The following is a 24685-nucleotide window of genomic DNA, read 5'->3' on the forward strand; positions in this document are numbered from 1 at the left end:
GGTGCATTGAAAATTACTTTTCACGTATTAGATATTACATTTTTATGGTGCTGTTGATATGTATTGTATGTGGAAAAATAAATATATCTCTATTAGAGCTAAATTTCTGTAACCACACTTTGAAATACAGCAGTTGTTAGAGAGTAAACTTATAAGTAATGGCTTTATCATAAAATACATTTGAAATAATGTTCTAAAAATGTGTTACTGTTACCATTTTTTTCCTTTTGTATATAGGGTGGGCATGTGTGAGCAAACAGAGGTACAGTACTTAGAAGGTGATGTTGTGTGGGTGAAATTGGGTTCATGTTGGTGGCCTGGTGAGGTACAGGATATTACAAAACTACCAGAAGAGGTGCGAGAAGATTTGCGGAGAGATCTTATTGCAGCTGTCAAATTCTTTGATGAAGATAAATAGTAAGTTTCTATTGGCATGGTTAATAAATTTTAAATAATCTTTCATATACCAATATGTTTTAATCTTGGACCTTTTTGTTGTGTAAATTCGTCAAAAGCTAATTAATGTCTTTATGTTTCTTGTCCTTTCTTTAATAACTATTCAGGATAAAGTAATAAAAAGGTCTAGTCCAGCAGAGATGAAAGAGCAATAACTGTTAAGTTCTCCTGATACCCAAAAAATAAAGTTGCTCATTCTGTGTGTTAATCAGTTTGTCCTTCTGGACCTACTAGCATCCTTTTCATTATAAGTAGACAGTTAATATATTTTCATTTGATTAAATTGAATAGGTGTAACTAGTTGTCATGCTTTGATTACCAGTGAAAATGTGCTGATCACAAGAGCTAAAACTGTGGGCTGCCACTGAGAATTGGTTGCTTTCAGTTTCTGTGTTCTTTCTTTTCAACCCCTAACCCTCTTCACAGTTTACTGAAAGGACTGACCTTATGACTGTGTCTGTTTTTAATTGTATAAATTGACTATGTTTCACAAAAATTAACCATTCTAACCTAGTCCACCATTTTTTATTGCTTGTACCAATGATAATTTCATTTACGTTATGTGAATGATTTCTCCTCACTTAATTAGTTGAAATTGTGTACAAGTAGAAAACTGCTATTTGTCTTTGTTAACCACTTCGATATATGTTTTTAATGTCTCCTTGTTATGTCACTATTCAAATTTTTCATTTACCACAGTTGATCTTAACCCTATACCATTTCTTCAAAACCACCTTGTTACTCCATCAGATAATGCTGTAATTTTTGTTGTTTATTTTCATTCCAGTGAATATGTACATAAACTGGATCACATTTGCATGTACAACTGCAGGCGGAAAATGGAGTTTATCAAGAGAGGTTTGGGTAAGTGGTATATATTTAAAAAAATGTAGTATATCAGTATTTCCTTGTTTACCTATGAAGTGTTGTAATTTTCCTTAGGAGTACTATTACCTGTCAGCCACAGAGTGAATAATATTAATATGCTAGAATTTCTTAGGAATACATTTTGCAACACACACTGTTGTATGTGATTCTGTTGAACAAAATCATCCCAAATGCTTACATTTTTTCCCAATTTATTTTCAGTTACAGCTTCATGACTTTCCAACTGAATATAGTTGCATTACCTTTTAGCACTTAGAATTTGAGTGTGGTATCTGAAACTGCTTTGGTAAAGGTGTGCATAGAACTTGTGACTTTATACAACAGACATAGGTACATAGATGTTTTATCACATTATTTCAAAAATTTCAAAAATCCAGTTTAATGTTGACTGTACAACCTTTAATAGTAAAATTAAAAAGTGATGTGGCACATTACCTGTAACAGTAGCTTATCAGATTTGGTATGTAATTGTCCACATTGTAGTTGTCAAGCACATATCCTGGAATTAAGTTAGAATACAGTGAAATGGCATTTGGAATACTTTTCAATTGTCATTTCTCTGATGCTTATCATTGCAAGATTTGATCTTTAATATAACCCATTTCTTACCTCATTTCATCAGTCTCATTGCTTTAGTTTCCCCACAATTTGCTCAGCTAACTGCATGTCAGATACAAAACAGTGTTTTGGAAATTTTAGAGATTTCCCAGTCTTAAATCTTGTTGAAAAGAGGAAGTGAGGAAAGAGGTACGTGGCACATCTGTATTGCTGTATTGTAAATGTACAACTGCTATTAAACAATGGAAAATCCAGGATGGAATAATGACAGTATTATGAAAGCAATTGATTGTTACTCACCATATAGCAGAGATGTTGAATTGCGGACAGGCACAACAAACAGACTATTAAACAGGTTAGTTTTGGCCAAAAGGATTTTTTCCATGTGTGCGCGAGCACGCGCGCGCACGCACACACACACACACACACACACACACACACACACACACATACATGACCACTGGCTGGCAGAGGCCACTCTGTGAGTTCTGTTTGCGTACGTGTGTGTGTGTGTGTGTGTGTGTGTGTGTGTGTGTGTGTGTGTGTGTGTGTGTGTGAGAGAGAGAGAGAGAGAGAGAGAGAGAGAGAGAGAGAGAGAGAGAGAGAGAGAGTTTAATTCTAAAGAAGGCCTTTGCCCGAAAGCTAACTTGTTTAACAGTCTTTTTATTTTGCCTGTCTGCATCTACCATTAATCTTTTACAAATGTACCTTTGACACTGTTGTGTGTTCTGCATGGTTGATATGCACACACTCTTCTAATTCAGCATATCTTATAACTTTATTGGAGGTTTGTGAGAAGTAGTCATGAAGTTTTAGGTATCACCTTGAAAAAAGAAAGTTACATAGTTAATTTTCAGATACCTATCTACAGCCTTGGTACACATTGAAATCACCATGCTACAGTAATGGAACAAGCCATTAAAGGAGCCACATAATGATGCAGCCCATTGATAAAGTGGAGTGTCATGCAGTAATCCATTTTTGGCAGTTGCAGAAATGTTACAATAATTTCAGGCCAATTCATGTTACTTGTTTAGCAGTCTAGATTGGCCTGACACAGCTGCAGCATTTTCACTACTGCTGAAAATAAATGACTGCCTGATACTCCACTTTATCAATGGGCTGCACTACTTTGTGGCTCCTTTAGTGGCTTGCTCTGGTACTGTGGCATGAGGATTTTGCGCCCGTGCGTGCATGCCTGCGCGCGTGCGTGCATGCCTGCGCGAGCGCTTTTTTTGTGTGTGTGTGTGTGTGTGTGTGTGTGTGTGTGTGTGTACTTACCTACAAACAAAATAATAATGACATAAGTTTGTTTATTTGAGGTGATAGTTAAAACTCTGATTTTCCTTCTTAAAGCATTAACAATATTTTTTTTTTCCTGTCTCACTGTGTGTTGGAAAAGTATGGCATGATAAAAGGAAAGCAACAATAGGACTTGATGATAATTTTTTCACACTAATCTCCTTGAAAGGAATAGCTATGAGTTTCACTGTATGTATTGATTATTTGGTGGGATAGTTATAAAACTTGTGTGAATTCTCTGGTTTTTATGGTCATCGTATGGAGTCAGTGCTTATAACTGTTGCATCTAGGGAACACTGTATGCAGATGCACATTTAATTTTAACACTCACATTGGCAATCCTTTCATACCATCACAGTCAGCAATTTCAGTAACCATTCCAAATCCACTGTTGGTTGGTGGACTCCTCTGATTCTTCCGTGCCTTTTAAGGGTTGAGTTCCACATATCCGTGTTCATGGTTTCTAATGCTATATATGTTCTGTTGTTGTCACCTTGAACTTTTCTTAGCCCTTAGAAGCCTGCAACGAATTTCCTTGGTCCATTCATCTGCCCATCTCCATTTCATATGCAAAATATGTATAATTACATCATCATGCAAGAAACAACATTTGCACGAATTTTGTCGTGACTTGCAGTGTGATGTTCTGTGTGCTAGGAAAACACACTGAGATATGCAGCAGTGACACACATTTGTTCCCAGCATGAACTGGTTGCTGAAAGATCACATGCATGGTATGGAAGCAATGTTTTGGTAAAGCCCAGTTTGAAAATCTGCAGTGTTTGCCAATCAGATGAAAACAATATTGAAATTATCTCTGTGCAATTAAGTAGCGGTGTAGTTACCTCAGTTTATAAACCTCCTGCAACAAAATTTTCCTTTGTTCCACACCAGAAACTTTCCTAAAGGTAAAGCCGCCTCTGTGATAGGTGACTTCAACAGCCACAGTCATATTTGGGCTTATGCACATGACGACAAAAGTAAAGGAGGAGTTCAGTCATGGGCTGAAACTTTTCAACTTACCTTCATCCACAATAGCAAACTTCCTCCTTCTTTTAGCTGTGAAAGATGAGGATGAGGTTGTAACCCAGACTTTCTTTTTGTTAATGAAATTTTTGCACATAGATGTTCCAAAGCTATATGTCCAATACCAAACAAATGACACAGGCCAATCATGTGTAAAATTTTGCCATCACTAAGACCCCAGTAAGTCTGTTATAAGTGGAGATGCATCTTCAAGAAGGCTGACTGGGTGAAATTGTCTGATATACTGGATGAGAAAATTCTGAGCATTGTTCTAATTCCTGAAGAGTACAACAATTTTCTTGACAGCGTCCAGGCTTCTTTAAGGGTATCTATTCAGAGGATCTGCAAAACTTTCACACAAAGTGTTCTTTCCTTCATATCTGTGGCTAAGATAGTTGGGTGGTTTCAGTTAACAGCAGATTGTGACATGAGTAAGAGCAATCAAAAGGCCTAGAAACTATTATGCCACCTCGGTAATGATAACACCGAAGCTAGCAAGCATGCTGATATGATTGCCCATCAGCTGCTAGTAAATGGAAAACTAACTCAATACAGAAAGATAAGTAAGAACCAATAACACAGCAGTATGACCAAGAAAGTAACATCTTGTCTCCACCATTTACTGAAGCTGAGTAAGTGCAAATTGGGGTAAAGTAGCTGGATTATATGACATATGAGTAGAGAAAATTAAGAAATTTGATCCTGTTAACATGTGTTGGATGCTAGATGTAACAAACAACTGTTTCCAGAATTGCAATATCCCCAAAGTCTGGTGGAAGGTTTGAGTTACTACTATCCCTAAATCGCACAAAGATTGCCTGGATCCTAAAAGCTAAAGACCTATTTCCCTGTTCTGTCACCTGTACAATGTCCTGGAAAGGCTTGTTTTTCAGGGATTGCAAGCAAGCTGGCTTCAGAGAAAGAAAAAGCTATGCATCACAGATATTAGACTTGAAATGGCACATCGAGGATGTCTTCGAGAAATGGCTTGTCACTGGCACTGTATGCATTGATCTCACTGCAGCGTATGACACAGTCAGTCATCAATTTCTTTTCACAAATGTGTATGACATCATCAAAAACTTCAATATCAGAAACCTTCTCCAGAACCTGAGGTCCTTTGTGGGATTTCAAGGGCATAGAAGCAGATGGAGAACACAGAAGTTCACTGGTCGTTCAAAGTTGTGAACAACATGGAAGGCTCTCAACAGACTACGCTGTAGTAGTATCAAGAGATGCAAGACCAACTTGCAGTAATGGAAGTGGGGCATTTTTTTAGAATCAAGTTTTTGCAAGTGTGGTGCTGTGCAGACTAATAACCATCTACTGCAATGTTCTTCATCTCTAGACAAATGCACCTTGAGAGACCTGATGAGGGTGACACTTAATGCCCTCGATGTGCCCAATTTCTGGTCAATCAATGTACAAACTAATGTCAATAATCAATTTCCTTTCATTGATTATATACTTTATATTGCTGATGCAATAATAAATAAATGAAATAATTATGTATTTCATTCCAGTCTCTTAACTGTTGTATTTGTGTGATTTCCTATCTCTCCTCGTAACTCCTTCATGCATCTCTCCATTGCTCATTGAGAAGCTCACTGTTTGTCAACTTTTTTTTGCATTAAAAGTCAGTGTCTCACTGCCATAAGTCAAAATGGATGCTTTAATGATTGTGAATTTTCCAGTTTGGATGCATTAGAGACATACTTCCGAAAACCATGTTTAACAAAAATACTAGAGTCCATTTTACTCTTTTTTTTGTTTCTTTCATTGTAGGAAGCATCAGAAGTCGATAATATAAGTATGACATGTAAAAAATCTACTAAATGATGCAACAAATATATTAAATGATTGAGACTTTTGATTTATACAGCTATTTTAATTAAGTGTTGTATTTCACCTACTTATGATTAACTTTTCACAATCTTTCAGAATTTTATTAAGACTAACATGTTATTCTGCCTTATTTTCCACCACTATTGCAATTTCCTCCACAGGTCATTATCAAACAGTATGCTAGGAACTGATGTACAGATCATACAAATTGTATGAGTAGAAAACATTTTTTTGTATTACATCTTATAATTCATCATTGATGTATCATTTTAAATGTATATGCTGTACTGTATCACATGTAAATGAGAACGGAACACCCGCCACAATGGGACCATGCAATGGTTACATTCAAAAGTAATCACCACATGCCTTGAGACATGTGTTCCAGTGGGAGACAAGACGACCAATTCCTGTTTCATAGAACATAGTCTGCTGCCAGCAGATCCACAGTTGCACTCACTATTGCACTTCCTCATCCTACAGAAACAGATGTCCATGCATGTCTGTCTTTGGCACCAAATATGTGAAAATCACAGAGAGAAAGATAAGGGCTGTATGGAGGATGTTGCAGTGTTTCCCAAACCAAATTGCTGAAGTGTAGCCTTCATCTGATTTGAGGTGTGGGGGGTGGGTGTTTTGCAATAAGGTGATCCCATCCAACAGCATTGTGAAGGCCTGCGAACAAACGACAAAAACAGCAGTGGAAACATCCCATGCTTCTTCCATCAAAGAAATCCAAAGCTGTTCACACAGGTTCTGATAAGGCCATGACGACCCTCGTCTTTGATTGTAGATCACCTCTGCTCGTCGGGTTTCTCGAGTGTGGAACCCCAATAAATGCTTAGTGCTATGAAGACACTACAGAAACTGTGACGTGCCATAAAGTCAAAATTCCCAGGAATGCTGTTGGATGGAGTCATCCTGTTTTACAAAGGCACAGACGGTGTTTAGAAAGGATAGGTTGCATGCGTGTTTGTCGCTGTTAGTAGTAGTTTATCCTGTAGTGAAGTAGAAGTGGATAGTTCCTGTGAATTATTGTGGGTGGAGGTTACACTCAACAACCGAGCTAGGTTAATAATTGGCTCCTTTTACCGACCCCCCGACTCAGCAGCATTAGTGGCAGAACAACTGAGAGAAAATCTGGAATACATTTCACATAAATTTTCTCAGCATGTTATAGTCTTAGGTGGAGATTTCAATTTACCAGATATAGACTGGGACACTCAGATATTTAGGACGGGTGGTAGGTACAGAGCATCGAGTGACATTATACTGAGTGCACTATCCGAAAATTACCTCGAGCAAGTAACATCTTGGACTTACTGATAACAAACAGACCCGAATTTTTCGACTCTGTAAGCGCAGAACAGGGAATCAATTGTCATAAGGCCATTGCAGCATCCCTGAATATGGAAGTAAATAGGAATATAAAAAAAGGGAGGAAGATTTATCTGTTTATCCAGAGTAATAGATGGCAGATTTCAGACTACCTAACAGATCAGAACAAAAATTTCTGTTCTGACACTGACAATGTTGAGTGTTTATGGAAAAAGTTCAAGGCAATCTCAAAATGCGTTTTAGACAGGTATGTGTCGAGTAAAACTGTGAGGGACGGGTAAAACCCACCGTGGTTCAACAACAAAGTTAGGAAACTACTGCAAAAGCAAAGAGAGCTTCACTGCAAGTTTAAACACAGTCAAAACCTCTCAGACAAACAGAAGCTAAACAATGTCAAAGTTAGCGTAAGGAGGGCTATGTGTGAAGCGTTCAGTGAATTCAAAAGTAAAATTCTATGTATCGACTTGACAGAAAATCCTAGGAAGTTCTGGTCTTATGTTAAATCAGTAAGTGGCTCGAAACAGCATATCCAGACACTCCGGATTGATCATGGCATTGAAACAGAGGATGACACGCATAAAGCTGAAATACTAAACACCTTTTTCCAAAGTTAGTTAGGTTTAAGTAGTTCTAAGTTCTAGGGGACTGATGACCATAGATGTTAAGTCCCATAGTGCTCAGAGCCATTTGAACCAAAGCTGTTTCACAGAGGAAGACCGCACTGCAGTTCCTTCTCTAAATCCTCGCACAAACGAAAACATGGCTGACATCGAAATAAGTGCCCAAGGAATAGAAAAGCAACTGGAATCACTCAACAGAGGAAAGTCCACTGGACCTGACGGGATACCAATTCGATTCTACACAGAGTACGCGAAAGAACTTGCCCCCCTCCTAACAGCCGTGTACCGCAAGTCTCTAGAGGAACGGAGGGTTCCAAATGACTGGAAAAGAGCACAGATAGTCCCAGTCTTCAAGAAGGGTGACGAGCAGATGCGCAAAACTATAGACCTATATCTCTGACGTCGATCTGTTGTAGAATTTTAGAACATGTTTTTTGCTCGAGTATCATGTCGTTTTTGGAAACCCAGAATCTACTATGTAGGAATCAACATGGATTCCGGAAACAGCGATCGTGTGAAACCCAACTCGCTTTATTTGTTCATGAGACCCAGAAAATATTAGATAGAGGCTCCCAGGTAGATGCTATTTTCCTTGACTTCTGGTAGGCGTTTGATACAGTTCCGCACTGTCGCCTGATAAACAAAGTAAGAGCCTACGGAATATTAGACCAGCTGTGTGGCTGGATTGAAGAGTTTTTAGCAAACAGAACACAGCATGTTGTTATCAATGGAGAGACATCTACAGACGTTAAAGTAAACTCTGACGTGCCACAGGGGAGTGTTATGGGGCCATTGCTTTTCACAATATATATAAATGACCTAGTAGATAGTGTCGGAAGTTCCATGCGGCTTTTCGCGGATGATGCTGTAGTATACAGAGAAGTTGCAGCATTAGAAAATTGTAGTGAAATGCAGGAAGATCTGCAGCGGATAGGCACTTGGTGCAGGGAGTGGCAACTGACCCTTAACATAGACAAATGTAATGTATTGCGAATACATAGAAAGAAGGATCCTTCATTGTATGATTATATGATAGCGGAACAAACACTGGTAGCAGTTACTTCTGTAAAATATCTGGGAGTATGCGTGCGGAATGATTTGAAGTGAAATTATCATATAAATTTAATTATTGGTAAGGCGAGTACCAGGTTGAGATTCATTGGGAGAGTCCTTAGAAAATGTAGTCCATCAACAAAGGAGGTGGCTTACAAAACACTCGTTTGACCTATACTTGAGTATTGCTCATCAGTGTGGGATCCGTACCAGATCGGGTTGACAGAGGAGATAGAGAAGATCCAAAGAAGAGCGGCGCGTTACGTCACGGGTTATTTGGTAACCGTGATAGCGTTATGGAGATGTTTAGCAAACTCAAGTGGCAGACTCTGCAACGGAGGCGCTCTGCATCGCGGTGTAGCTTGCTCGTCAGGTTTCAAGAGGGTGTGTTTCTGGATGAGGTATCGAATATATTGCTTCCCCCTACTTATACCTCCCGAGGAGATCACGAATCTAAAATTAGAGAGATTCGAGCGCGCACGGAGGCTTTCAGACAGTCGTTCTTTCTGTGAACCATAAGCAGCTGGAACAGAAAAGGGAGGTAATGACAGTGGCACATAAAGTGCCCTCCGCCACACACCGTTGGGTGGCTTGCGGAGTATAAATGTAGATGTAGATGTAGATCTGCATTCTGATCAGTCAACTCTGTAAATGCTGGTTCAGTTTATTTTCTTACAAATTTTTTCCTCTTTTTTCCAAAAATATGACCATAATGATGTAAACGTTTTCGTAAAAGCTATTTTCGAGTGGCTCCAAGTACAACATTAAAGCCTGGTGATGTTGGTAGATCACATGGGCTGGCCTCTTATGATTGCACAAAGAGAGATGCTTCATGTGTTTATTTGTTCTGACTTCTGCTGGCTCCAGAGCCAGGTGGCATGTCTTGGTCCAACAGGTAAGCTAAGGAAATGCAGTATATGTATTTTTCTGGTTAGTTTCACTTCGCAAGACCTCTGTGTCGAGGATGTGATCATGAAACATGAACCAAGCTCATGCACATCCCTCTGTCATGTACCAATATGTATGTGAGCTTGCTAGAGGAACCATTCTTCACCAAAAGCTGGACCCAGTTCCAGTATATTCTGGTCTCTTTCCTCTGGTTTTTCAATATTTTTTATTAAGAGCGCTAGCTATCATTTAACTGTGATGCTAACCTTTTATTAAACCTGAAACTACTACTCCTAGATTATATACTTCCAGCTTTTTTGAATGTGTAGTTTTTTAAAGTGAATGTTAGGTTTAGCAAGCAATATAAAGATTTAGCAAAGTCAAAGTAGTTTTTATTTATCATTCTAGTCCACTAGTCTGCTTTCAGTAATTAAAATCTTACAACCCAAAAACATATTTATAAATTGTTCAAATTTTTTCAAGCAGCATAGCTTTTTATGTGACACACTTTGAAACAAGGCTCTTTGCTCATCACATCAGAAAAGAACACAATGTTTCATTGAACATTTTATGAGATCAAAATGAGAAATGCTCACTTGAACTTTGATGCATTTCTTCTTGTGCAAAGTTGTGGTCATCATCTGAATCATCAATAGTGTCACCCTCATTGTCATTGTCAATAAAATCTTGTCCCAATTCTCACAAAATTTCATCATCCATAAGAAAATATGAAGCCATGATTTTTGTTTTTTTTTTACTTACTGAACAAATAGCTACCATCCTCCAGCAGCTTCACTTTATATAATAAATGTCTGCTTTAGAGAAACATGTCTGTTGCAACACAATGAAGACTGATCAACCACATCAATATACATGATTTTTTATTTGAAACTGGGAGCAATTGTACCCTGTCAAATAACTGGCACAGCAGTTACCAGAATTTTCACATCCCCACAGTTGATGGGATTGGCGGTCAAAGTGTTAACATCTTTCCTCCTATCAATTTCACTTGGAATGAGTGAAGTTATACTGGGGTTAAGGCAGTGAGCTCACATATGGTAGTACCTTCGCACCCTCCCCAGTAAATCACTTAATGTAAATGCTGGAATGGCTTCTTTAAAGAGGACATGTCCAACTTTGTTGCCCAACCTTTCACAGTCTTAAATTGTGCTCTGTCTTGAATGTCTCCATTTCATGTGGTTATCTTCTGCTTGATAACCTTCCTTTCCAGACTTAACCCTCACCTCTCCAACACCGACGTAGAAAGCTCTGTCCTTATCTGGCGTACAGACCACTGACAGTACCTCTGTTCTACACAAATGTCTCCCATAGAGCATCTAAGATGTCCATAAATATGATGATTTCAAACCCAGTTATATGTAACATTTCAACAATCATTAACTCCGCATGTTACTTTTCATTTCATTGACGTAGATGCACTAACCACAATGTTATTTCTGAACTAAATTTGGGAGTGACAAGAAAGCAGTCAGTACTGATTAGTGAAATTTGATTTGCTTCAATTCTGTTACTTTTGCTGGTCACCCTGTCGAGAATCTTGTAAGAGTGCTTATAGACCCTCAGCCACACAATAGTGGGAGGGGGTATGGGGAACAGGGGATGGAAAAAAATAGAATGTGCAGCAGAACTAAAAGACATTGCGATTTGCTAACAAATAAAAGTGTATAATAGAAATTAGTGGAACAACTTGTCTATTGATTTCGAAATTCAGTCCAACTTTGAACATACCAGGATGTGTGTGAGTGGCCTAGGTGAAGTCAAACAGGTCATTCACTGCATTTACTGGCCACCTTCCACCAGACTTTTCCTGTGAAGTGACTACTATTATGCAGTAACAAGTGCTGGTAGATTCACAAACAAAGTTTTTTATCCCAATTACAAATCGGTTTAACTTCTGATTGACAAATTCATACAACCAATGACAATAACGGCCTCTCATTATGATTCAGAGTCAAATTTGGTCCTGTGTTATACATAATTACCAAGTACCATGATCGCAGATCTTCACCATGGGTGGAACTCCATGGCAGTACCACACTACTGTGTAGACTCTTGAGCCCCAGCCTGCTCTGACATCATGAGCAGCCATCTGCCCCCCCCCCCCCCCCCAAATATCTCCAGAATAAATCACTTCAGTCCAAACAGAACCTAATATCCTTCTACCTGTAATTATTATGACTTAAACATAATCATGCACAATTCAGTTATCAGCTTTATATATATTTCATTAAAAAAAAACACACACACGCACGCACGCACAATCTCGCAATCTCAATTCAACAGTAAGGGTGCATATCAGCTGCTCTCATTGACTGTCATGAACATTTGCACCATTACAAGACAAATGAAAAAAGACTGCTAGATATTTTAGTAGCTATCGGACTAAATCCTTCATCACATATGGGGGGGGGGGGGGGGGACCACACATCACACATTCACATATGCATAACTTACACATGACCACTGTCGTTTGTGGACGCTAAGGCCTGACTCCATGTTTGGTGAGCAAGTTGTTTACTGGGCTGGATGGTGGTGTAGAGGAGGGATGGCAGGGTAGGGATATGGGAAGACACTAGTGTTTCCTTTGAGAGTATGCAAGTATGTGGTGGAGACAGGATAGTGGGCTACAAGTTGCAGCATCGAGAAATTGTGCTGAGAGGGAGGGGAGAAGAGTGTGTACCACCCAGCGGTGGAGCAACTGAGTCTTCTTCTTTGGCCAGGTTTCAACTACCTCTCATCGTGCCCGGAAATGAGGAATCTATTGTGTGCTTGAAACATGAACAATGTCTCCAGTATCATTTTCATGTGGAGCAGAAGAACAGTGTGAAGCTTGTAGTGTTTTGTTTCACTGTGTTCTATGTGAAGTCAGGAGGATGGGTAATATTGTCCAATCCCTTTGTTTGGCATCAATGTACAATGAGAGCACAACATTGTATTAAAGCATTCTTTGAGGTCATTCTTCTGTGGATGGTAGGCAGTTCTCGTCCTGTCAGTGATATCACACTGTGAAATTACCTCTGAAACTAGTCCACAAGCAGAGATCATGAAAGGGGTGCTGTGTGTTTCAGAATGATGTCTTCTGCAAGATACTTTGCAATTTCTTTGGTCCTTTGGCAGTTGGCACAGATTTGGTGACAGTGTAGTGGGTGAGGTAGTCCATGCAAACTGTTATCCATTGATTCCTGTTTGTTAACTTTGGTAATTTCTCCAAAATGCCAGATCCAATTCAGTGGAATTGCACTGCTACAGGGGGAATAGGTACCAGATACCCAGAAGGTGACATCTAACTCAATCATTGGCATTCCTTGCAGTGGTTCACGTAGTGTCTAATGGATTCGTAGTGCCCTGGCCAGTGATACCTGCATCTCATTCTGTTTATAGTCCTCATTAATCCCAGGTGACGGAGATTCCTCCATGCTGCAGTGTTCCAGCAAAGAATTCCTTGAAAGAAGTTAACATCCTTGTGTTTGTATCCGTTTTTGTATACCATCGTGACTTTGTACTCTCTGAAGCCTAAGTGCCCACCTTGGCAGTTGGCCTGACGGATCCTGCAGGCTTGTCAGTCGGCTAGAGAACAGTGTCCATCACAGTGGTGAATGATTTGTTGAATAAATATGGGCAGAACTTGATCATGACTCAAACAGATGCAAGACATTCTCTATCATAACTCTTTTTCAGTACTTTCCTGAATTCGCACTAGAACTGCACCTATCCCATAACTGCTAGTGTCAGTGGAAACTTCTCTCTCTCCTCTCTTGTTATACAATGCTAGTGCTAGAAAAGATGTTAGAGCCTCCTTAAAGATGAGGGAAAAAAATCTTCCTTGCACCTAATACCAGGAAAATTTTTCATCGCCATGCAGTGATTCTTGCAAGGGATGTGTCTGGTAAAGACGTCCTTTATGAATTTCCTGTAATATGAGCACATTCTAAGAAAACGTCTTACATCATGAACATGCCAAGGAGTTGGGACATCTGTGACAACTTTTATTTTCTCTGGATCAAGATGAACTCTGATGCAATTCACTAGATACTCCCAAGATTTTTGTTTCTTGGGTGGTGAAGAGTCACTTTTCTGGGTTCAGGTGGAGGCCTGCAGTCTGAACACGCTTCCACACAGTTGCCAGGTGACATTGTTCTTAATATGTTCAAAGTCAGCTGGAACATTACACAGCCCAAATAGCATAACTTTAAACTTATAAATCTCATCAGCAATAATGAAGGCAATCTTTTCCTGGTCAGCCTCATCAGCCTCGATTTGCCCAAAACCTGTGTGCATATCCATACTACAGAAATGCCTTGCTTCATTCAAGCATCCTTTTCCTGTACATACGGACTATGGAGACAATGGAATGTGTTTATGTTGGTTCTTGTCTATGTGATGGCTTTTTCGTTGCCTAATTTGAGCGATGGTGATGTAAATGTTTTGAAGTACCCAGCATCTCCACCAGTGTTGCTTTGTAACCACACTGAAGTCCAAACCTGAAAACAGGACCATCAGGGAAATTAACACCAAAAGCATGTTTATTATGACCACCATTATACAGCCTGAATAGAACTCGGCTTCTGCCTGGATAGTTCGGCCTTTATATAATTATCGAATATCCAGAGTGCTGTTATTTATATGAACATAGAATGTTCTAGAATATACAAACATTACAAATATAATGTGTTTCAAGAACCTTCCATATATGACAAATACTACACTGTCAAGTCAAATTAATATAACAACCTGTTAACTAGGTTTGTTGGTTGAGGACCAATAGCACTAACAGCCCGAGTGAGGTTGGTGGCCGACCTCCACTAGAAAACTCGCGGCAGCCGTACAGTACACTTCAGTGTGTTTAAGTTAATGATGGCTTAAAAAAGGGGAACGGGCAACTCATCCTGGTGCTCTTCGAATCATGCACGAACGCTGCAAGCTCTATGACATGTTACACTGTCTGCCTGGTAAATGCCATTCTGCCAAGGAAAACAAACTGCACATACGTGGTCTCCAAATATAGATGCATACTTGTGTTGATCCTTTATGCCTTCTACAAGAATGAGATCACTAAGGAACACCACGTAAATATTCCCCAGACCATAACGATTGTCGCAGGGAGTTTGCTTTCAGACATTTCTTGCTGTACAAGGCAAAGACCATCTGTTCGATGGAGCTCAAAATGTGATTCATCTGAAAAGGCCGACTGTCGCCACTCAGTGGATATCCAGTTGTGGTATAATTCCAGCCTTTGTCGTTGGTGAATAGCAGTCAGCAAGGGTGCATGAACCAAGTGCCTAGGGCAGATGCCAATACGCAGTAACAGTCACTGAACAGTCATTGAGGAGACACTATTGGTAGCCCCATGGTTCATCTTGGTGCTTAGTTGCTCAGCAGTTGCATGCCTGTTCACCGGTACACATCTCTGCAGCCGTCATTCAACCATGTCATCTGTGGCACATGGTACACCACAGTTGCCTTTGCGCCAGTTTTGGATAGTGCCATTTTGCCATGTACGATACTTTAACCAGGGCGGCACATGAGCAGTGTACAAACTTAGCAGTTTTGGGAATACTTCCACTCTTTGTCTAAACGCCAAGGATCGTGCTCTTTTTTTTAATGGCAGATAAAAGTATTATAACCTTTAATCACCAATAATTGCGTGGATGTTCAAACACACTCACTTAGAAACAATAGCTCATTACATGATAACAACTCAGCATCTCTTATTCGACTGCCGTGCTGTGACATGGGGCTGGCGCCGTTCGTAGCTAGGTGGTGCTCCCGCGCTCAGCCGAGTTGCGGAGCGCTTCTATCGCCGTTTGCGCGTACTGTCGTGGCGGCACTGTTAAATGTCATGGCACAGTGACAACACTTTACCCCCCTTAAAAAAAAAAAATAACACTCACTTCCTTGGAGACATGGACAGTGCGGAGACATCCATGGCCTCTTGTGAGGCCCCGAGAAGATCCTGTGGAGAGACACGAGAGTATGGTTGAAAATGTCCAGGACGGAAGTTCGTGCGTCGAACGTGCCTCCTGGACGAGATGATGGGTGAAAACTCCGGAGCAGCATCCATAGGTGTCGTGGACCTGGGGGTGTGTTCCAGCGAGATGGGTCCCAGAGAAAGCGGCGTCGCGACTGGGGCCGGTTCCGGCGTACTCGGAAGTGGTAGCGACGTCGGCTGCATCAACACGTACTGTAGATCGGCAGCAGCGACAGGACTGGCTTCTCGGGCTGGTGGGGGCGAAGGAAGGGGCGGTGGCACCGGCGCGGCCACCACTCGTGGGCACATCTGGTCGTAATGGCGAACAACCATGCCGTCGTCCGTACGTATTTCACAAAGCCGGCGGCCGCAAAGAGCCTGGACCACCCCTGGAATCCATTTAGGGCGAGATCCATACCCTCGTGCCCACACGTCGGCGCCCACCGAGTATTTTCCCACACTAGGGGACACAGCACAAGGCCTGATGGGGTGAAGCAGGTGCAGTAGAGTGTGCGGTTGGCGGCCATGCAAGAGTTCAGCAGGGCTGCGATCACCCAGAGGCGTGAAGCGATAAGAACTCAGGAATTGCAGCAGAGCGTCATCTGTGGAAAAATCACTGAGGAATTTTTTCATCTGGCTTTTGAAAGTGCGGACAAGGCGCTCGACCTCCCCATTTGATTGCGGATGGAAGGGCGGTGCTGTAACATGATGAATCCCTTGTCCAGTACAAAAATCACGGAAGGCCTGCGAAGAGAACTGAGGGCCATTGTCCATGACGATCGTGGATGGAAGACCTTCTAGCGCAAAGATTTTGGACAAAGCCAGCGTCGTCGCCGCAGTGGTGGGCGACGGACATCGAACAACAAACGGAAACTTCGAGAAGGCGTCAGTCAACAGTAGCCAATAAGTACCGAGAAAGGGGCCGGCAAAGTCAGTGTGCACCCGTTCCCATGGCTGCGCCGGATCAGGCCACGGAGAGTGCATGGTATGAGGTGCAGTCAGTTGTTGAGCACACCGACAATACGCAGCAACCATGTGGGCGATGTCCGAATCAATACCAGGCCAATAAACGTGCCTGCGGGCCAGGGACTTAGTCCGAGAAATACCCCAATGGCCTTCATGCAACAGTTTGAGAACATCTTTGTGAAGAGAGTCTGGCACCACGACCTGTGGAGATGCGCCATCCGTGGCCAGAAGAACACCACCATCACGAGCAGACAGACGAAGGTGCAGGGCATGGTAGTTGCGAAGGGGATCCGATGCCCGGCCCTTGGTCCTGTCCGGCCAACACTGTTGAACAAAACCGATCGCCGGGTCCCGCGCAGTAGCTGATGCGACCTGCGAACCTGTAAGTGGAAAACCCTCGACCGCACGACGGTCTTCCTCATCAATGTGGAAACAGAGTAGTTCATCACGATCGAAAACCGGGTCGGGGCCCATTGGCAATCGCGACAATGCGTCAGCGTTGGCGTGCTGGGCCGTGGGGCGATAGTGAATCTCATAGTGAAAACGAGACAAGTATAAGGCCCAACATTGCAGACGGTGAGCTGCCTTATCTGGAAGCGACGCCGATGGGCTGAACAGAGAGACCAACGGCCTGTGGTCGGTGATGAGGTGAAACTTAGAACCATACAAAAAAACGCTGAACTTTTTTAGAGCATAAATGATAGCGAGTGCCTCCTTTTCGATTTGAGAGTAACGCCGTTGCGCATCATTGAGGGTCTTGGAAGCATAGGCGATGGGTCATTCCGACCCATCCTCATACCAATGGGCGAGAACAGCCCCTAGGCCATACTGTGACGTGTCAGTCGCCAGAACCAAGTGCTGACCCAGACGGAATGTGGCAAGACAAGGCGCCGACTGCAAATGAGCCTTCAGGTGGACAAAAGCCTGCTCACACTCATCGGACCAACAGAAAGGGACGTTTTTGCGTAACAGTTGATGCAGAGGATGAGCTACCGCCGCCGCGGATGGAATGAATTTGTGATAATAAGCAGTCTTGCCTAGAAACGCCTGAAGTTCTTTGACCGTAGACGGCCGGGGTAGAGCATTAATGGCCACAACGTGCTGACGTAGAGGACGTATACCCTCACGGGAAAGTGGAAACCAAGATACACAATGGAGGGTTGGAAGAACTGTGACTTGTCCAGATTGCAACTCAACCCAGCCGAATGCAAAACCCGAAACAGTGAACACAAATTGCGAAGGTGCTCCTCAGTGGAGGCCCCCGTGACAACAATGTCATCCAGATAGTTTATGCAGCCGGGAATGGAAGCCATGAGCTGTTCCAAAAACCGCTGAAAAATGGCCGGCGCACTAGCGACGCCAAATGGTAACCGCTGGTACTGATACAACCCACAACGAGTGTTGATGACGAGAAATTCCTTGGAAGAAGCATCCAACAGCAACTGATGGTACGCCTCCAATAAGTCAAGTTTGGAAAAGAACTGGCCCGCAGCGAGCTTGGTAAATAACTCCTCAGGACGGAGAAGAGGATAAGTGTCAATGAGGCTCTGAGCGTTGACAGTGGCTGTAAAATCACCACACAATTGCAGACTCCTGTTTGGTTTAGAAACCACCACGATTGGTGATGCCCATTCGCTGGAGGTAACAGGAAGGAGAATCCCCGATGCTGTTAACCTGTCTATCTCAGCCTTGACAGGTTTATGCAACACCACCGGAATAGGGCGTGCTCGGAAAAACTTAGGGCGAGCTGTAGGTTTAAGAGTAATGTGGGCTTCAAAATCCTTGGCACGACCCAGACCAGCAGAGAACATGGATGAAAATTCAGAACACAATCCATCCAGCTGTTGATACGGAATATCCTCAGATATGAGGTGCACATCATCATCAATGGAGAACCCGAACAACTGGAAAGCATCATAACCGAACAGATTTTCAGTGCCCGCATGATCCACCACATAAAACGTGAGGGGCCTAACAACAGACTTGTAGGCGGTGGGAGCATCAAACTGGCCAATGATAGGAATTTTCTGTTTATTATAAGTTCTCAGATTTCGCGTAACTGGAGACAAGGAAGGGAAGCCCAACTCCAAATACGTGCGAGAATTAATGAGAGTTACTGCAGAGCCAGTGTCCACTTGCATGCGAATGTCTTTATCCAGAACACAAACAGTAACAAACAACTTATGTGTTTGAGAAAGCACACAGTTAACATCCATGTCCGATGCCTCGTCCTCGTCGACAGGAACTTTAGGGGACTGATACAAAGAAACAATGTGGCCTTTTTTCCTACATGAATTACACGTGGCCCAACGTTTTGGACACGCGGCCCTGTCATGCTGTACGAAACAACGTGGACAAGAAGGAAGTGCGGAACGAACCTGCTTCTGTGGTGTTGTTTACGCGAGTGAACCGCTGCCACATCTTCGTTCTCCTGTGAACCAGGCAAATTGTCCGTGTCGAAAGTTGACTGTACAGCGTCTACATCACACCACGCGTCTGTTTGCGCGCCAGCAGCGTGAGAGACTTCAAAGGATTGAGTGATGCTTAGAACTTCCGACAACGACGGGTTTGGCAGTTGTAGGGCACGTTGCCGAACTTCTTTATCAGGAGCAAGCCATAGAATAGCATCCCTAACCATTGAATCAGCATAAGACTCATGATGAGTGTCCGTGACAAACTGACATTTCCTACTCAGACCGTGTAGTTCCGCGCCCAAGCCCGGTAAGATTGATGGGGCTGTTTACGACACCGGTAGAACGTCATGCGGGCGGCAACAATGTGGGTGTTTTTTCGGTAATAGTTAGACAGTAAGTCACACATTTCTTGGAAGGACAGAGAGGCAGGTTCCTGCAGAGAGGCTAACTGAGATAGCAGCTGATAGATCCGTGGGGAAATCCAAGATAGAAATAACGACTTACACATAGGAGCGTCGACAACGCTGAAAGCCAAGAAGTGTTGCCGCAAACGCTTCTCATAATCCTCCCAATCTTCAGCGGTGTCGTCGTTACGAGGGAATGGAGGCGGAGAAGAGGAAGACAGGCGATGAGTAAGCTACGTTGACAACACCTGAATAGCAGCCGTCAGCTGTGTTTGTTGTGCCTGAATAGCAGCCGTCAGCTGTGTTTGTTGTTCAATGAGCGCTTGCATAAGCTGTTCCATGTCTGCCCCGTCACGAACACACAAATCCACAACGCAGTGAAAATATCCCATCCTCGTCGCCAAAAAGTATTATAACCTTTAATCACCAATAATTGCGTGGATGTTCAAACACACTCACTTAGAAACAATAGCTCGTTACATGATAACAACTCAGCATCTCTTATTCGACTGCCGTGCCGTGACATGCGGCCGGCGCCGTTCGTAGCTAGGTGGTGCTCCCACGCTCATCCGAGTTGCAGAGTGCCTCTATCACCGTTTGCGCGTACTGTCATGGCGGCACTGTTAAATGTCGTGGCACTGTCACAACAAAATCGCTCTGTTTCTGCATTACAACAATGACTGCACTGTTTACCTTCCCCCCCCCCCCCCCCCCTCCCCCCGGCCACGTGCCAACATGCTTTGTATGCCCTCCACTGCCAGGGGTGCCACCTGCACTGTCTGTGAGTGGTTATTCAATGTTGATGTCAAACTTGGTCATATTAATGTGACTGGGCTGTGTTAATAAAAAATGATTGGTGGTGGTTGGATTTTAAGCTGGCAACCTGCAGCACGCAAGCCAACGACACTAATCACCATGTCACAGTGCATACACCACAGCTTGTGGCAATATTTATAGACAATGTAGTTGAATTAAACATGGTGTCGTCTGCTTGCTAAGTTGATAATGACCAGGAAAAATCAATACCAGTCAACCTCATTTGATTTATATTGGTTTATCGTGTTCGGATTGAGCAGGAAATTCCCTGTCCATCCATCCAGATTTAAGGTTTCCACGATTTCCCTGAATGTTGTGATGGTTCCTGTAACAAGTACACATTTGATTTCCTTTCCAGTTCTCTGCAGTCTGAGCTTGTGTTGGATCTCTGATTACATCCATGGTATATTAGACATAATCCTTCCTTATGTCAGTTCAGTTCCTGCCATCAGCCAAATTGCCAAGAGTCTTTCATAAAGTGAGCAAATGTAACTCATGGGAATAGAACAACACAGTGAATTAAGCTTAAGGTGGTTTAGGAATGGGACAGGTATTGATGTAGAACAGGGTCCTCTTGAAGCCACAAGGATCGTAGAACAAAAGGATGTGTTACAGATAGATGCTGGTCATTTATATAATTATCTTCAAACCTTTTTAGCAGTTGATAGTAATAAATAGTGTTAATTTTTAGTTTAACTTTACAAAATAGTAGATATAATGACACATTACCAAATGCTCAGGAATTTAAAATTTTATGTTAGTCTGTTCAGAATTGAGATATTACTCCCATCATGCTGATACTAAATAATGGATAGCATAAATCATCTTACATGTCATTATTTATACATGTTACTTCTTTTGTGCATTGTGATTAGCAAACTTGATAAAATAATAAACACACTGTTGTCTACATAAACCCATGTGTTACCTTTGTTACATGTTATTGAGTGTTGAGTATTTACTTCTTTAATGAAGATAAGGTAAGGTAAAGTTCCACATTATGGCGGTAGATGGGCCAAACGGGCCCTACCGACTGCTGTGTCATCCTCTGCCATTGGTGCCATTGGATTTGGTATTGAAGGGCAGGTGGTCAGCATACTACTTTCTTGTCTTTGATGGGTTTCTTTACCGTGGAACCATTACTAATTGATCAAGTATCTCTTCTGCTGACCGGACGATGCTGAGAGTACACACCATACATGTCCTCCCACCAAGGGAAAATCCCTTCAGGTATAGGGAATCGAATCCAGGTCTCACACATGGTAGTCAGTCACACTGACTATTCTGCTACAGCGGTGGACTGTTTAATGTAGAGTTTCCACAATATATTATCCTGTAAGACATTATATAATGAAGATAGACAAAATAAGTTAAACAATGGAAAATCCAGAATGATATGTAACAATATTATGAAAAGGATAGTTGTCACTCACCTGATAGTGGAGATGCTGAGTCACAGATAGACACAACAAAAAGACTGTCAGAAAGTGAGCTTTCAGCCAACAAACCCTTCCTCAGAAATAGACAACACACACACACACACACACACACACACACACACACACACACACACACACACACCTGACCACTGTCTCTGGCTGCTGAGGCTTGTGACCTTCGTACTGCCCTTCTCTGTATGTGTTCGTATCCAGTTAATACTGTTTGGTATGGGTCCCACACACTTAAGCAGTATTTTAAGACCAGTCGTGCAAATGTTTTGTAAATAGTCCCCTATTAGACCGATTGGATTTCCCTAATATTCCGCCAATGAAATAGAAAGTCTTCCACCTGCTTCACCTACTACTAAGCATGTGTGATAATTCCTCCATTTCATGTTCCTACAAATTGTTACATCGAGGTATTTGTATTAGTTGACTGTTTCTAATTGTGATTTATTGATATTGTTGTCATAGGACTTTTTTTCCAATTTGGTGAAGTGCGCAGTTTTTCATTTCTGAACATTTAAAGAGAGTTGCCAATCTTTGAACCACTCTGAAATCTTTTCAAGATCCTACTGTATATCTGCATCATCTGCAAAATGACTGAGGTTACTATGAATATTATTTGCAAAGTATGTGTCACGTCCATCTTGTTGGATTCTTCGCACCAAGAAATCTTCAATCCAGTCACAATTTTTGCTTGATACCCCACACAATTGTACTTTTGATTTTTAGGTGTGGCACTCAGTCAAATGATTTTCATTAGTCAAGCAATACTGTATCTGCTTGACTGTTTTGATCCATGATGCTCAGGATGTTGTGTGAGAAAAGAGCATTGGGTTTCACATAATTGATATTAGTGGGAACCAGGCTGGCTGACATGAAGGAGTTCATTCTGTTCGACATACTTCATTACATTTGAGCCAGGATATGTTGCAAGGTTTTACAACAAATGGATGTTAAGGATATTTGACAGTAGTTTTTTGTATCACATTTGTTTCTCTCCTTGTAGATGGATGTGACCTGTGCTTTCTTCCAACTATTGGGTTATGGTTTTTTTGTTGAGGGATCTGTGGAAGGTTATTTTTAAAAGAGGGGCTTACTGAGCTGCATATTTTGTATAAAATCTGATAGGGATTCATTTGGGTCTTGGAGCTCTGTTCAGTTTAGTAATTTCAGCTGATTCTCAACACTGTTGACACTAATACCAATTTCACTCATCTTTGCAGAGGAGCAAGGATAAGCGTTTCTGTTTTTGCTTTGCTACCCTTAATTTCAGTTCATTTCTCATCTTTTAAGTATCTAGCCATTTACTTGCATGCCATGAACAGCCTTTACATATGACAATAACATCTTTAGATTTTATGAGACATCTTTAGATAATATTCTACTACAGTAGTCTTGAATGCTTTACACTTTGCTCTCTTGACAGCCAAAAGCATTCCATTTAGCATGAGTGTTCTTGCAAACTAGCTGTTACAGATAGTTTAAAGAAAAGCTTTTAGTTATGTTTTACATGATGACTAGTCATGCCCACCACTTACAACCATGTAATTTAACAAATTGATTGTTGGATAATTTAAATCTGCTCTGGCAATTATGATAAAATTGGGGAATTTAGCTACTAGTGAACAGAAACAGGTTGTATACGACCCAGGAAATCTGGTAAAAACCCGGGAATTTTTTCATCTGGAAGAAAACCGGGGAACCCGGGAATTTTCCAGAATTCCAGGAATTTTTCATTGTTTTAGCTTTCAGTTAAATTTTTGTAATTTTGACTGGTAATAATTGATTCTCTACCAAAGAATGTTACTGTATCCTGCTACTGGAGAATGATGTTGCAGCAATAAAATATAAACGAAAAGGGAAAAAAATAAAACTTCAGTGGCAAAGGAAATGTCAATTTACAACAACAGAACAGCGTGCACGCACAAGTGTCCGCAAATAGCAAAAATATGTCAAAGGCTGTAGGGTGAAGACTATGTAATTCTTCATAACAATAAACTGTTTGCTATGAGCATGACGTCAGAACTGTTCACATTAGGTTTGACCAGTTGCCAGCGGGCTGATGCACATGCGCAGTTTACTCGCAGCGCCTTCTCCCACTTCCCGCTACTTGAAGTGTGGCTGTTAGCTGTATTGGCAGTAGCAGCAAGCTGCCAGATGCAAACAAGAAAAATTTTTCTCTCGCGTCCTAGCTGCCAGATTCGTGCATGCACTGAGTTGTAATGGGGAGGGGGTTAGTCTCCACGTGACCCGTGTTTATGTTAAGTGATTTCACTGCTTCTCTTCGTTTACAGCTCCCACGTCAAATGAAAACAAATGGATTTTTGTGGCCGGGAGCTATCAAGTGAATTAAAATACATTCACGTAAATATAGGGGGCAAAAATATGTTATTAGTTTCAGTTTTCTGATTTTATTTTATTTACAAGTTATTGGCCGTCAAGCATTAATCGCCTTGCGGAACAATGAAGCTATTCTTGCAAGTTTGCGAAAGAAATTTTGCTTTATTAATCTTTCTGCTGAGGCAATAATTTTATTTGAAATGAAGTGTTTCATTCCACAGTATTGGCTAGTTCCAACTGTTCGTTGAATTTCAAGTGCACATAATGATCTTCTGCCATGTATGGCATTATGCCATAATAAAGTACCAAAAATGAGATTGTAGAGTACTGGTACTCC

General features: G+C 41.7%; 1 protein-coding gene across 4 annotated transcripts in view; it reads left to right on the forward strand.

Moving 5' to 3' along the window:
- The window catches only part of LOC126412132 (mucin-17-like), a 76318-nt gene that overhangs the window by 23390 nt on the left and 28243 nt on the right, over positions 1-24685 (forward strand). For all 4 annotated transcript variants that reach the window (XM_050081578.1, XM_050081576.1, XM_050081575.1 and 1 more), the window contains 2 exons: positions 238-417; positions 1244-1320. In XM_050081578.1, coding sequence (XP_049937535.1) covers positions 245-417; positions 1244-1320 — 250 coding nt within the window. In that variant the 5' untranslated portion in view covers positions 238-244. The remainder of the gene's footprint in view (positions 1-237; positions 418-1243; positions 1321-24685) is intronic.

This window comes from Schistocerca serialis, chromosome 7, assembly GCF_023864345.2.
Source record: "Schistocerca serialis cubense isolate TAMUIC-IGC-003099 chromosome 7, iqSchSeri2.2, whole genome shotgun sequence".
Taxonomy (NCBI): Eukaryota; Metazoa; Arthropoda; class Insecta; order Orthoptera; family Acrididae; genus Schistocerca; species Schistocerca serialis.